At 48.8% G+C, this 15,424-nt stretch overlaps 1 protein-coding gene across 1 annotated transcript in view; it reads left to right on the top strand.

Annotated features, from left to right (window-relative positions):
* LOC137346567 (protein spinster homolog 3-like) overlaps nt 1-15,424 on the top strand; it is a 164,443-nt gene that overhangs the window by 20,215 nt on the left and 128,804 nt on the right. The window contains exon 2 of the mRNA XM_068010080.1: nt 10,644-10,709. Within this exon, the coding sequence (XP_067866181.1) occupies nt 10,644-10,709 (66 nt within the window). The remainder of the gene's footprint in view (nt 1-10,643; nt 10,710-15,424) is intronic.

Below are 15,424 nucleotides of genomic sequence, written 5' to 3'. Positions count from 1 at the left end.
ACAGACTGCCCACCCCCTATTTAAATGAGCCGCCATGCTTAATAACGCGTTGGTTCCACGAGGTGTGGCCCGCGTGGGCAGACTGCCATTGTTTTCAGCTGCCGTTTCCAGCCCAATATTTCTCCTACCTCGGGAAGAAGAGCAGAGGAAGCGACTGAGGAGGGCTCTTGTTGCTCAGCGGCTGATGCTGCAAGGCCAGCAGTAGGCAGCACTAAAGAGGGAGGCTGCTCAGAATGATGCCATCCAGGGAAGGCATTATGGAAGACTGGTGCTGGCGTGTCAGCGCATCCTTAGGACGAGGACAAACTACCTTCAGATGTCGGAGAGGCAATGCCAGAGACGTTTGAAGATGTCACATGAGATGGTCACTGAAATTTGTGGGATCATTCGGCATGACATGCAACTGCGTGGTTTTAGTGGGAATCCCATGCCAGTTGCCTCAAGGTTACCGCTGCATTCAATTGTTTTGCTAGTGGTGCTTTCCAGGGCTCAGGCGACGTACGTGGCATCTTATAGACTGCGACTCATAGGTGCATAAAAGAGGTGACCAATGCCCTATTTCGTCATGCCAATGATTTCATCTATTTCCCAGTAGAGAAGGACAGCCAGGCAGCAAGATCAGTGGCCTTCGGCACCCTCACTTGTTTCCCTAGAGTGAAAGGAATGATCGACTGGACTCATGTGGCCATTAGAGCTCCCTGGGTCCAGCCAGCTGCATTTGTTAATTGAAAAGGCTTTCACTCTTTGAACATTTAACTAGTTTGTGACCACAGGTGAAAACTCATGCAGGTCTGTGCTCGTTTTCCAGGGAGCTGTCACGACTCATACATTTTGCGAAATTCACAACTACCAGGAGTTTTTTGAAGAACCAGCCCAAGCTGATGGCCGGATCCTGGGTGACGAAGGCTACCCACTTTGGACATGGTTAATCACACCAGTGAGTCATCCCCAAAGCGCAGCTAAAGTGTGATACAATGCTGCTCATGCATCCACCAGAGCCATCATCGAACACACCATTGGCTTGTTGAAAATGCGCTTCCGCTGCCTTGACTGTTCTGGAGGGGCTCTTCAGCACACAGAGGGTCTCACAAATAATCGTTGTCTGCTGTGGACTGCACAACCTGGCAATGCAACACGGACAGACTTTGTATGCGGAGGAACGGTTTGTGGATGAATTTGAAGAGTCCGAGGAGGAGGCCAATAATATGAATGAGAATTTTATGGATGGTAGGGCCCTGGAGGGACGTGCAACGGACATCAGAGACAACCTTATCTTTGAACATTTCAGCCAAGAGTGAGGCTCTTTACCTGATTACAGCTCAAATGTAAAAGAAATACCTTCCTGGAATGTTTACATACCCATGTGAGCTGAAACATTGCTGCGTTTACCATAAATAATTGCACCTGCAGTAGAGATGTGCTGAACGCCCTGTCTGTTAGAAACTGCATTCGAAGCAACCTGTGGCTCACTGGAAAAAGTGGCATCCAGGCATTACCCCTTGATCAGAAGCTGGTACACCATTACATCACGTTGATTAGACCTGCACCTTATAACAGATCCGGGTTGTGATGGAACCGCAGCAGCTTCTGTACAAGGCATATCAGGGAGGGCAACACAGAACTTACATTGGAAGGCAGATCGATGCGGAAAACTGTTATAATACTTCAAGCTGCAACCAGCTGTCAGTGAAGACTGAAGGCTCAAACGTCAGCATGAATAACACAATGGGCATGTCTGGAAATCCTTTGTAAACATCAAAGCGTGCCAGCCATAAGGAACCAGTAATCATTATCATTTTCACCTTGGCAACTTTAAATGATACATGAGAATGTATCAAAGATTAAATCAAATAAATATTCTGAAAAATATTAACATTTGCAACTAAACTATTGTAAACACCCGTTCCAACCTCCGTGCTCATAATTCCTTCAGTTTCCGTTTCCTGCCACTACGTCTAGGTGCTTCCCCCAACATTAGCAGTTGAGGTGGAGGCAGTCTGCTCAGTGAGCTGCCCTGTTGCTCTGGATGACCGTTGTGGGTGGCCTCTGAAGGTACGGGGCCTTGAGGGCTCCATCCTACTGGAGGTCTCCAGTACTGGTGCTTGAGCATCCCCCTTAGGCTCGCCTGCTGGAGGTAAGTGGTCAGTGCCGGGGGGGGGGGCCGCGGGGGAAGATGAGAGGCTGCTTACCCTGGGGGTGTCCCGAGAGGAAGGCCCTGGGGCAGCTGGCACATGCTCTACCTCCATCTGGGTGCACAGTTACACCTGCCTGTCTCCCTAAGGGGAAGGGGCACCTGGAGGGAGGTGCAGATTTTTCATCCTCCTCTCGCTTAGACACTGCTGTATAGAACCCATGGCCACAGCGATGGAGTGCAGGTCAGAATGCATATGGGTCTCATGCCCAACCAGACTCGCCACGGAGCTTGCCAAACTCTCCATGGAGAAAGCCAGATGCTCATATGCCTGTGACATGGCAGATGTCATGGCTTGCATGGACTCCTCCATCGTTGCGCAAAACCCCGCATGACTTCAGACATCTCTGACATTTTCCCCATGTAATTGCTGTACTTTCAGCAGACTTCTTGTAGCCTCTAACGGAGGATCATCATCAGCGTGGGGCTGAGCAGGCACCTGGTCCCCAGCAGTCCTCCGATTGTCAGGGGACCCAGCTGGCACATGCTCACTCAGCTGCTGTGCTATGTCTGTGCCATGCTCACCAGATTGTGACCCTGCTTCTAATCTCAACTCCCCCATGGACCATGTGGATGTGTCTGCGCTGGCGGAGGTGGAAGAAGAGGCAGGTGACAGTGCACCCCCGAGGGCATTACCGGCATCTTCCACAGACGCGGTGACTGCGGGTTCACGGCGTCCCGTCGTTCGAGTGCGGACACCTGCAGTGGAAAATAAACAAAGCACGTTAAGCATCATCACAGTATGAGGTCGTCATGTTTTCACACAATCCTCCTGTGTACACATATGGCTGCAACAGTAAAATTAACACTTCATCCTTACACCTTGATGATCCTGTCTTCCCATCTGCCACTGATCTTGCTACCACCTCTCTAGCTATCTTTGCTGCCTCCTCCTCTGCTGAAGTCAGGATTCTTATGTCCGGCACTCCATCACCTGTTTTGATTCGCTCCCTTTGGTTAGTGGTCTGCTTTTCCTGCAGGAGAAAGTGCTGACTTAATGACATGTCAAATGATGCCTATCACCTCTTATCTAAATGCATCGACATCATCCATTCTGGACTGTCAGTGCATGCTGCATCCAAGCACAAACAACTGCCAGACTTACACATTCTGCCGAAGACATACACTTTCACTGAGCCCAGGAGATAAACATTTGTACAGCTTCGGCAACATCACTTACCCTCGCCAATCTGAGCAAGTCATTGACCTGGTTCCAACATTGAACCCAGGTTCTACCTGTGACCCCACGGTTCAATATCACCTCCTCTGCCACCTCCATCCAGGACGCTTTGCTTAGGTGTCAGGGTCTTCTGAGTCCAATCCTGAGGAAGAGGACCTCCCGCCTTTCCCTCAAGGCCTGGAGGAGAACTTGCAGGGTGGCATCACTGAACAGTGGGGCAGGATGCTGCCTGCTGGCTGCCATAACGGTGTTGGTGGGGTGGTGATGGTGAGAGGAGTCAAATATAAAGGGGAGTTAGTGCTGGGGTGTGGGAAATTGTAATGGATTGGGGGTGGGGGGGAATTAAGAATGAATAAAGCAATATTAATAATAAATTTCTGCACACAATTAAAGATCGGGCAGGCTGCTGATCCGACAGGCTTGCAATGCAGAATGATTTATAGCAGTGGCGTTAATAGTGACTTGCAAAATGATGGCGGGATACACCAATGAAAAGTCATCCCCGCTGCATGATCACACATGTCTCCCAAGCCCGCCGCCAGAACCTAAATCTACATTTGCAATCGCTTGGGAAATGGCAAAAAGGGCGGAAGTGGAAGTGCCGCCAACTTCCGGTTCTGCTGTTGGAAATGCCACGGGATGCATAAAATACTGCTCAGTGAGTGCAACACTGGAAGGAATTAGCTCGTGTTAAGCAAGGCTTGAGATTAAAGCCCCACCCCTGGGTTAGAAAATAGGAGTAAAGAAATTCTTGCCATGTTGACTAATGTACTATACTGGTCAGTGTGCTGCTAATATTAAATGAGGATAGTAGACTTTGGGTCAAAGTAACAGGAGTTTATTTACAGGGGTCTTTATTTTCAAGGCATCTACATTAACACTGAACAACATGAGATTCAGACTTGTGACAACACATCCTGCAATGATGCTGAAGGTCTATATACATAATCTATCAAGCAACAGATTGTGTACATTATACTACAGTGACCAAACTCAGCAACTGTAACGTGAGGACTCCTGCAGCTTTTGCATCATCTTCTGTATATCATTTGCATTGATAAATCATATAAGCCAAGACTCTGCATTTAGAAGTGGAAGAGGCATGAGTTGTGGGGGAGAGAGGAAGTGTTTGCTCTCGATTTATCGGTCATCGTGGTGTGGGACAGGCTTAATGCACCAGCTGGTCTTTTCCTGCCCATCAGTTTCGTATGTTTGCATTGTAAAAGTCACAAATGTGACCAATACACCAGAGTTTTGAGCAGGTACCAACCGTAACACAATAGCTCTGGTGGCATCCTAACCCAGCGGGTAGGGGCCAGGCAGACGTTTTAAACCCCTCTGATTTTACTAAACATTGAACCAGTTTCTGTTGGAGCTATTAGGTTAAATCATGGCAGACATTGTTAGGTTTGTTCTGCTTTTATGAAGTGTGGCTAGCTACTTACACAATTATAAAATGGTTATTGGATTCTCTTTGACATCACTCGCTCTCACTTCCTCTGCGTTGATCTTCTATCGATAGAGCAGCTATCATGGCCATTTTTATTCTCAGGATGTGGATGATGCTGTCAAGGCCTCACTCCTTTCCCATCACTCGGGACACAAGTGACTCGTATTTCTGCAGACGTTCCGATTGTCACCATAATTTCAGCAGAAGATCCTCAGAAACCTCAGAGGAAACACATTGACACTGTTTCTATGAATCTTCATCCGGCCAGTCAGGAGAACTCTCAGAGAAATTCAACCCCTAAACATCAACCACACAGGGGCTGGATTTTGTGAAGAAGGCGGGGCTCACAGTGCCAGGCCAAAAAGGTGATGGAGCCCCACCTTGGCCTTTTTGTGCCCCCCCCCCCCCCCCGAAAGTGATCCTCCAGTGTTTTGAAGCCTAAGTGCCCGGTGCTGGGATCTCCATCCCTTTAAAAATGGCAGCTCAGCAGTATTGGCAGCACCACCAAGAGCGGTGGCCACTGCTGGTACTGCGGAGGCCTTGTACCCAGGCCCAGCACTGGAACCCAAATCTCTGGTAAGTGAAGCGGGTTGCCGAGGCCACTCTGGAAGGCCCCGGTGAGTGGGGGAGTGGGAGGGTGGACGTGAAGTCCAGGGGGAGGGAGAGCAATGGAGTTGTACAGTTACCCGGCGGGGGTCCGCCATGAGCCATAGATTGCCCATGAAGGAAGGAACCCCCCCTCAAAGCCTACAGGGAGGGCGCCTTGGTTTACAAGTTACCCTCCTCACGTGGTGGAGGCCCCCTCCCGACGTTGGTTAAATCATAGAGGCAGCAGGAAGAGGCCCTCAAGTGGCTGTTAATAGGCCATTTATGGGCCTCAATTGGCCTCTGAGAGGGAAGGCCGTTTTTGGCCTATCCCATCCCCGGCAAAATTGCTTGGCGGAGGGACTACAATGAGCCCTCCACCCCTTGAGATTTGTGGGTGACCCCGCTTTGGGGGCCTATAAAATCCAGACCGCAATGTGGGCGGCAGCCACACAAGGGTCCAGACTGGGTGGGAGTGGCAGATTCCCCTTCCCAATGGGCATTCATGAACTAGCAGGGTTTCCTGGTCCATGATTTTCCCTCACGAAGTTAAGAAAATTTGTATTATGTCTTTCACAACTTGAGGACATCCCAACATGTTTCAGAGCCATTAAATTGATTATATCTTACAACTTGCTATTGGTGTGATTTGAACTTGTAACCACTATGCTACCATATGGTATAGGGCGGCACAGTGGCGCAGTGGTTAGCACCGCAGCCTCACAGCTCCAGCGACCCGGGTTCAATTCTGGGTACTGCCTGTGTGGAGTTTGCAAGTTCTCCCTGTGTCTGCGTGGGTTTCCTCCGGGTGCTCCGGTTTCCTCCCACATGCCAAAGACTTGCAGGTTGATAGGTAAATTGGCCATTATAAATTGCCCCTAGTGTAGGTAGGTGGTAGGGAAATGTAGGGATGGGTGGGGATGTGGTAGGAATATGGAATTAGTGCAGGATTAGTATAAATGGGTGGTTGATGGTCGGCACAGTCTCGGTGGGCCGAAGGGCCTGTTTCAGTGCTGTATCTCTAAACTAAAACATATAGCACAGTCACAAGTTGAGTCCTTTGCCTGGATTACTTACCAATTGTCTGAATAAGGACATTTTGGGCTGGATTTTGTGGAGGCGGGGCTCCTCACACCAGGCCGAAAAGGTGGGGGGAAGTCTGTCTCTGCCTTTCTGTCTCCACTCCCAACCCCCCACCATAGCAATCCTCCGGTTTTTTTTGTCAAGGTTTTAGGAGGCGGGATCCCTGTCCCTTTAAAGACTTTAAAGGGACGGGGATCCCACCTCCAAGAGCTGCCGGCCAATCATAGGGCCATCGGTGGTACTGCAGAGGCCTCAGTCACAGGCCCAGCACTAGAACCCCGGAGAAGTAGTAGGTGAGGCAGGGTCGCCGGGGCCAGTCTGGAAGGTCCTGACGAGGGGGAGGGACCGTGTGGTCATGGTCCAGGGGAAGGGTGTACCAGGGGGTGAATTGGTTCCCTGTGGGGGTACTCTGTGGATCACAAATTGCCCACGAAGGAGGGATTCCCCCCAAGCCCACAGGGACGGCACCTCGTGTTACAAGGCGTCCTCCCCATACCACTGGTGACATCCCAGCAGCGGCAGGAAGAGGCTGTTAATTGACCCTTAATAGTCCACTTAAGGGCCTCAATTTGCCTCTGGGCAGGAAGACCGTCATCGGCCTATCCCTCCCCCGGGAAGATCGTTGGTCGACAGGGAGACTGCCTCACCCACTGCGATTCTCCATGTGCCCCCACCTCCAATCCCGTCTCGGTGGGGGAGGGGGGGGGGCCGAAAACCCCAGTTTTTGTGATTTGAAAATATTCTTCAAACTGGGCGATGGCCTTCAATGGTGAGGCAACACCACATTAAAAATTGGGTAACTGAATTTGCATGTTTGCCTGTGATAATCCCCATTTCCTTCCCTTGGCACACTTCCCCATGTGAGTCCTTCACAGGCCCCACTGCCTTCCTAGCTAAGGCCCTCAAGCAGCTGCCTGCCCAATGGGTGAGACCATGTCAGCCTGCTGCTGTAGCAAAGATCCCACCTGCCTTCAATGGTATGAATTACTTTTACAATATTATGAGAATCTTTGCAGTTATTTGCAAAACAGAAAATATATGAATCCTGCAGCTTCAAATGAAACCTTTGAGAGTTAAATGACAAGGTGAAGATGGGGTGGGAAAGAAGTTGGAGTTTCTCGTGGATCAGTGAACATGTAATTTGGGTTGCCAACCCTCTAGGATTGCCCTGGAATCTCCAGGAATTAAAGATTAATCTCCACATCACTGCTGTGAGTAACCCAGGTGAAAAATCCTCGGGGCAATAAAAAAAACTTGTCATTTTCATTTTCTTTGAACACTTTCATTGATTTGTGATAAAAATATTGGAGCTGAAAGAAATGGCTATTTGAGAGGAGGTCATGTGATGAACTGTCCAATTAGAGTTGGCAGCTCTGCGCACAAGTTCGCCACTAGTCTCCGCATCACTTTGAGACTTCTGGCTGGGTCTGACTGCAACTGGTAATCTGTTATAAATCTGTGGTTTTCTGTATGTTTGAAACCTAATAATTTGTGTAATATTTGTGCACCTATAAGAAGTTCGCCATGTGTAAGTAAAATTCAGTTATCATGTGGCTGCAGTCTCAGCACTCTGTGTACTGTCACCTGACAGCCAGTGTTAAACAGTTAGTTTGCAGTAATACAGACTGATGACCATGCATCTGACCTCAGAGTTAAAGCCTGGCACTGAGAGCTCGCTTAAGAAACCTTAAACAGCTCAGACAAGCATTTCCAGTGCTATTGGGAAAATTAGAGTGATGTGAGAACATTATGGGGGCAAATGATTTGTTGGATTTTGAAAAAAAATGTGTTTTAAATTAATGTTTTAATTTTTCTGCAGGCTGCTTGGGGGCAACTTGATTTCAGGAAATGAAAATTGAGAGAGTCATGGAGTCATTTACGGCACAGAAGGGGGCCATTCGTCCCTTCGAGTTCATGCCGGATCGATCCAGTCAGTCCCACTCCCTCCCTCAATCTCCATAGCCCTGCAAGTCTATTTCTCTCAAGTAGTCATCCAACTTCCTCTTGAAGTCATTAATTGTTTCTGCTTCCACCATCCTTGTGGGCAGTGAGTTCCAGGTCAATACCATGCGCTGTGTAAAAAAATGCTTCCTCATATTCTCCCTGCATCACTTGTCTAAAACCTTCAATCTAGTCCTTGTACTATTAGTTAATGGGAACAGTTTTTCCTTGTCTAACTTATCTTAGCCTGTCATAACCTTGTACACTTCTATGAAATCTCCTCTCAATCTCTTTTGTTCTAAGGGGAAAAAAAACAGCTTTTCCAACTTAACCTTATAACTAAAAATCCCCCATCCCTGGAACCATTCTGGTAAATCTCCTCTGCACCCTCTCAAGGACCTTCATCCTTCCTGAAGTGTGGTGACTGGAACTGGCCATAATATTCCAGTTGGGGCCTAACCAGAGCTTGATAAAGGTTCAGTATAACTTCCCTGCTTTTGGAAGAAATGGAGAACAGGAGGCTGATTCGATATTATAATAAAAGCAAAATACCGCGGATGCTGGAAATCTGAAATAAAAACAGAAAGTGCTGGAAATACTCAGCAGGTCAGGCAACATCTGTGGAGAGAGAAACAGAGTTAACGTTTCAGGTCTGTGACTTTTCATCAGAACTGACAAAGGTTAGAAATGTAATAGGTTTTAAGCAAGTGAAGGACGGGGGGATTAGTGGGAAAGAGAACAAAGGGGAAGGTGTGTGATAGGGCAGAGGGCAGGAGAGATTAAATAACAAAGTTGTCCTGGGAAAAAGCGTGTGTTAATGCTTGTGGTGAAAGTCAAAGCATTGGTCCAGAGAGAGTGCTAATAGAGGAATAATGAGCAACTCTGTCGACATGAAAAACAGGCACATAGTTTAAAAAATAAAATAAAATAAATTGAAAATATAAGAATATAAAAAAGGCCAGTCATGCTGTGAAGTTATTGAACTCAATGTTCAGTCTGCAAGGCTGTAGAGAGCCTAATTTGAAAGATCTGATTCAATATTGTTTGCTTTACATCATTACCCGAAATCAAAATTACCCCTCATTGAGCCTGGAGCTGAAAAATACAATAGGATGGGCTGAGGGTGGGACAGAGCTCAAGAATGTCATGGAGATGGAAATAGGTTGGCTTTGTGATAAAATCTTACAGCACAGCAGGAAGCTATTAGGCCATCATAAACAGATTTTTGGTGTCTCAAGAAATCAAGGGATATGAGGAGTAGGCGGGAAAGTGGAGTTGAAGCTGAAGATCAGCCATGATCATATTAGATGGCAGAGCAGATCTGAGAGGCCGCATGGTCTACTGCTGCTCCTATTTCTAATGTCTTATGTTCTTATCATGCCCATGTCAGCTCTTTGAAAGAGCAATCCATTTAGCTCCACTCACCTGCTCTTTCCTCATAGCCCTGCAAACTTTCCCCCCTTCGAGTATTTACCTAATTCACTTTCGAAAGTTACTATTAAATCTGCAGGCACCACCCTTTCAAGCAGTGCTTTCTAGATCACTATAACTCACTGCATAAAAACAAAATCTCATCTCCTGTCTGGCTCATTTGACAATCACCTAAATCTGTGTGCTCTGGTTATCGTCCGTTCTGCCACTGGAAACAGCTTCTTGCTACGTACTTGTCAAAACCCCCCGTGATGGAAAAGATACGGAGTTCAAAACTCTGCTCAGTGCAAAACAGGACGCAGAGGTTGCTAACAGTCTAGTTTGGCCTGAGACATTGGCCAGGGAGGGGAATGGAGCATATTGTGAGGGAATGGAGATTGTGGAAGGGCCGAAGGTGAGGAATCAACTAAGACAGTATGTCAAGCAAGCAGTCTGACAGCATAGAGGCAAAGGTGGTGGAGAGATAGAGCTGGCTGGATGTTGTCAGCATACATGTGGAAACTGACCCCAAGTCTGTGCATGGTGTTGTAAAGGGGCAGAGTGTACGTGACTAAGTGAGGGGGCCAAACATAGATACTAAGGGGACTCCAAAGGAGACAGTGCGGGTGTGGGAGGAGAAGCGATTGCAGGAAATGTTCTGGCTATGATTGTATGGGTGAAACTGGAACTAAGCACAAGCCCCATGACCTTGTTCCCCAATGATGGCTGTGTCACTGTCCTTCGTTACTAAGTTTCTAATATTTGCACTGCTCATTCATACTGTTTGTGTTGCTCTCTTGCAGGTATATTGGTTGGTATTCAGGACTATTTTAAAATAAACGACAGTTCAGCTGGTTTATTGCAGACAGGTAAGTGCAACAAAATACATTTTCCATTTTTCTCTCCAATGTCTCTCTGCTTGTTGAAGTCTACTTGCAGAGCTCCCAGAAATGGGAAATGGGAAAGGACATGAATTCAATAATTGCAGCCAATATTGCACTATTTCTCAATAATCCTTCAAACAATAGTGTGATCTTGCATTTAAAATAAATATAAATATTGGAGGGGTATGGGGGAATGAGGAGGGGGTGATTTGAGGAATGGGGAAGAGATGTGCTTTTGGAAGGGGAAGAGGGATTGTTCGGGCAATGTTGAGGACAGGGGCTGGGGAAATGAGAGGAGAGGATTAGAGGAACGGGGAGGAAGGTTGCCGGAGGAATGGGGAAGAAGGTTGCCGGAGGAATGGGGAAGAAGGTTGCTGCGGGAATGGGGAGGAAGGTTGCTGCGGGAATGGGGAGGAAGGTTGCTGGGGGAATGGGGAGGAAGATTGCTGGGGAAATGGGGAGGGAGGTTGCTGGGGAAATGGGGAGGAAGGTTGCTGGGGAAATGGGGAGGAAGGTTGTTGGGGGAATGGGGAGGAAGATTGCTGGGGAAATGGGGAGGAAGGTTGCTGGGGAAATGGGGAGGAAGGTTGTTGGGGGTATGGGGAGGAAGGTTGTTGGGGGAATGGGGAGGAAGATTGCTGGGGAAATGGGGAGGAAGGTTGCTGGGGAAATCAGGAGGAAGGTTGTTGGGGGAATGGGGAGGAAGGTTGTTGGGGGAATGGGGAGGAAGATTGCTGGGGAAATGGGGAGGGAGGTTGCTGGGGAAATGGGGAGGAAGGTTGTTGCGGGAATGGGGAGGAAGATTGCTGGGGAAATGGGGAGGGAGGTTGCTGGGGAAATGGGGAGGGAGGTTGCTGGGGAAATAGGGAGGAAGGTTGTTGGGGGAATGGGGAGGAAGGTTGTTGGGGGAATGGGGAGGAAGATTGCTGGGGAAATGGGGAGGGAGGTTGCTGGGGAAATGGGGAGGAAAGTTGTTGGAGGAATGGGGAGGAAGATTGCTAGGGAAATGGGGAGGGAGGTTGCTGGGGAAATGGGGAGGGAGGTTGCTGGGGAAATGGGGAGGAAGGTTGTTGGGGGAATGGGGAGGAAGGTTGTTGGGGGAATGGGGAGGAAGGTTGCTGGGAATATGGGGAGGAAGGTTGTTTCGGGAATGGGGAGGAAGGTTGCTGTGGGAATGGGGAAGAAGGTTGCTGGGTGAAAGGGATTGAAGGTTGCTGGGGAAATGGGGAGGAAGGTTGTTGTGGGAATGGGGAGGAAGGTTGTTGGGGGAATGGGGAGGAAGGTTGTTGTGGGAATGGGGAGGAAGGTTGCCGGAGGAATGGGGAAGAAGGTTGCTGCGGGAATGGGGAGGAAGGTTGCTGGGGGAATGGGGAGGAAGATTGCTGGGGAAATGGGGAGGGAGGTTGCTGGGGAAATGGGGAGGAAGGTTGCTGAGGAAATGGGGAGGAAGGTTGTTGGGGGAATGGGGAGGAAGATTGCTGGGGAAATGGGGAGGAAGGTTGCTGGGGAAATGGGGAGGAAGGTTGCCGGAGGAATGGGGAAGAAGGTTGCTGCGGGAATGGGGAGGAAGGTTGCTGGGGGAATGGGGAGGAAGGTTGCTGGGGAAATGGGGAGGGAGGTTGCTGGGGAAATGGGGAGGAAGGTTGCTGGGGAAATGGGGAGGAAGGTTGTTGGGGGAATGGGGAGGTAGGTTGTTGGGGGAATGGGGAGGAAGGTTGTTGGGGGAATGGGGAGGAAGATTGCTGGGGAAATGGGGAGGGAGGTTGCTGGGGAAATGGGGAGGAAAGTTGTTGGAGGAATGGGGAGGAAGATTGCTAGGGAAATGGGGAGGGAGGTTGCTGGGGAAATGGGGAGGGAGGTTGCTGGGGAAATGGGGAGGAAGGTTGTTGGGGGAATGGGGAGGAAGGTTGTTGGGGGAATGGGGAGGAAGGTTGCTGGGAATATGGGGAGGAAGGTTGTTTCGGGAATGGGGAGGAAGGTTGCTGTGGGAATGGGGAAGAAGGTTGCTGGGTGAAAGGGATTGAAGGTTGCTGGGGAAATGGGGAGGAAGGTTGTTGTGGGAATGGGGAGGAAGGTTGTTGGGGGAATGGGGAGGAAGGTTGTTGTGGGAATGGAGAAGAAGGTTGCCGGAGGAATGGGGAAGAAGGTTGCTGCGGGAAATGGGAGGAAGGTTGCTGGGGGAATGGGGAGGAAGATTGCTGGGGGAATGGGGAGGAAGATTGCTGGGGAAATGGGGAGGAAGGTTGCTGAGGAAATGGGGAGGAAGGTTGTTGGGGGAATGGGGAGGAAGATTGCTGGGGAAATGGGGAGGAAGGTTGCTGGGGAAATGGGGAGGAAGGTTGCCGGAGGAATGGGGAAGAAGGTTGCTGCGGGAATGGGGAGGAAGGTTGCTGGGGGAATGGGGAGGAAGATTGCTGGGGAAATGGGGAGGGAGGTTGCTGGGGAAATGGGGAGGAAGGTTGCTGGGGAAATGGGGAGGAAGGTTGTTGGGGGAATGGGGAGGTAGGTTGTTGGGGGAATGGGGAGGAAGGTTGTTGGGGGAATGGGGAGGAAGATTGCTGGGGAAATGGGGAGGGAGGTTGCTGGGGAAATGGGGAGGAAGGTTGTTGGGGGAATGGGGAGGAAGATTGCTGGGGAAATGGGGAGGGAGGTTGCTGGGGAAATGGGGAGGGAGGTTGCTGGGGAAATGGGGAGGAAGGTTGTTGGGGGAATGGGGAGGAAGGTTGTTGGGGGAATGGGGAGGAAGATTGCTGGGGAAATGGGGAGGGAGGTTGCTGGGGAAATGGGGAGGAAAGTTGTTGGGGGAATGGGGAGGAAGATTGCTAGGGAAATGGGGAGGAAGGTTGCTGGGGAAATGGGGAGGAAGGTTGCTGGGGAAATGGGGAGGGAGGTTGCTGGGGAAATGGGGAGGAAGGTTGTTGGGGGGAATGGGGAGGAAGGTTGTTGGGGGAATGGGGAGGAAGGTTGCTGGGGAAATGGGGAGGAAGGTTGTTTGGGGAATGGGGAGGAAGGTTGTTGTGGGAATGGGGAGGAAGGTTGTTGGGGGAATGGGGAGGAAGGTTGTTGTGGGAATGGGGAGGAAGGTTGTTGGGGGAATGCAGAGGAAGGTTGTTGTGGGAATGGGGAGGAAAGTTGTTGGGGGAATGGGGAGGAAGGTTGTTGTGGGAATGGGGAGGAAGGTTGTTGGGGGAATGGGGAGGAAGGTTGCTGGGGAAATGGGGAGGAAGGTTGCTGCAGGAATGGGAAGGAAGGTATGCTGGAGCAATGGGAATATGTTTGGAGAGCAGGAAGGGGAGGGGTTGGGGAGTGGGGGGGATGAATATTTGGGGAATGGATAGGAAATGCATTTGGGAACTGGTTTCGAGGGATGTATACAGAATATTTTCCTTGCATTTATCTTTGACCTGGAACTACTGGCACTGAGTGTCCAAAATAAAAGAAAACACAAATCCAATCCTGAGCACTCATGGCTATCACCTGGGTTAGCACAAGAATGCAGCACAGAAGAAATAGAATTAAAAACTGAAAGCAAGAGCAAGTCTGATACCCAATGTATTTATTAAAGAACAAATCTGTATGGTAGATACAATGTATATAAGATGGACCTTCATCCATAACAGTGTCAGGCTCACGCCAGGAGAAATTATAAACTGATGAATTGAACGCAAAATGGATACCTTTTGCTGCAAAACAAGATGGAGTAAGAGGTCAGGTGACCTCCCCCGTACTGCAATACACATGGAAACTGCTGGAACCCTGAACCAGTCGTCATGTCTGGTCAAGTGTTGACGAAAGCATTAGAAATGTAAATGGCCCATTTAATGTTCATGGCTACCCCTCTTCAACAAATTGGGCTAACAATGACTTGTCAGACATGGAGACTCCAGACTCAAACTCAGGATAAAGGGTGTGGAAAAAGACATCACTGTATCAAGATAGCATAGAGGTGAGCAACATACAACCCATTGCCGAACAATGGCCGCACCATCAAAAACCATTTATGAAAACACAGTGGGAGAGAAATTTTGGTCACCTGACAGCAACCAATTCTCTGATAAGAGGTTTTAATAAGAAACATTTTTGGTGCAAAGGACAGAAAGCCAGAAGGAAGAGAGAAACCCATCCCAGCAATAAGAAGGACTCTGTCAGAATACCATCTTCCAAATATCTAGAGGCAGAGTCAAAAAAGGTGACCCTTGAAACTCCCTACCCAAGAAATTGTAACAGGATTTTCGCCACTGAACTATGACTGAGACTTAACCAAAGAAGTCTGCAGCAAAGCATCCACCCCCCCTGAAACTTTCCAAAGTTTGTCATCAGTAAACCAGGAAAAAGGAGAAACAGGCCTGCACTGTTTTTAAATTTTCCTCCTGAGAAACAAACAAGTTTTCACAACAAGCTCTTTTTAAAATCATCAGATTTAAAGGCATGCTATCTTTTAATCTGTATCTTTTCTTCTGTGTGTGCGTGTTTGTGTGTGTGTGAGTAGGTGAAGTTGTGAATATTTTTAGGTATTGTTCAATAAAGATTTATCTTTCTTTAAACCTACAAGAAAACCTGTCATTTTTTTGTTTATTAACCATTAAAATGCTCAAGGTTTAAAACACAATTCTAATAAAAAGGCTGTCCTCGGTCAGTTGAGAGGTGAAATAGGAGAACCATTCCATTCATTTCCCACCTGTCCATAACAGATCGGGGGC

This window comes from Heterodontus francisci, chromosome 30 (assembly GCF_036365525.1).
Source record: "Heterodontus francisci isolate sHetFra1 chromosome 30, sHetFra1.hap1, whole genome shotgun sequence".
Lineage (NCBI taxonomy): Eukaryota > Metazoa > Chordata > Chondrichthyes > Heterodontiformes > Heterodontidae > Heterodontus > Heterodontus francisci.
Note: the sequence above shows the minus strand (reverse complement) of the source record. Positions and strands in the feature narration are given on the sequence as shown.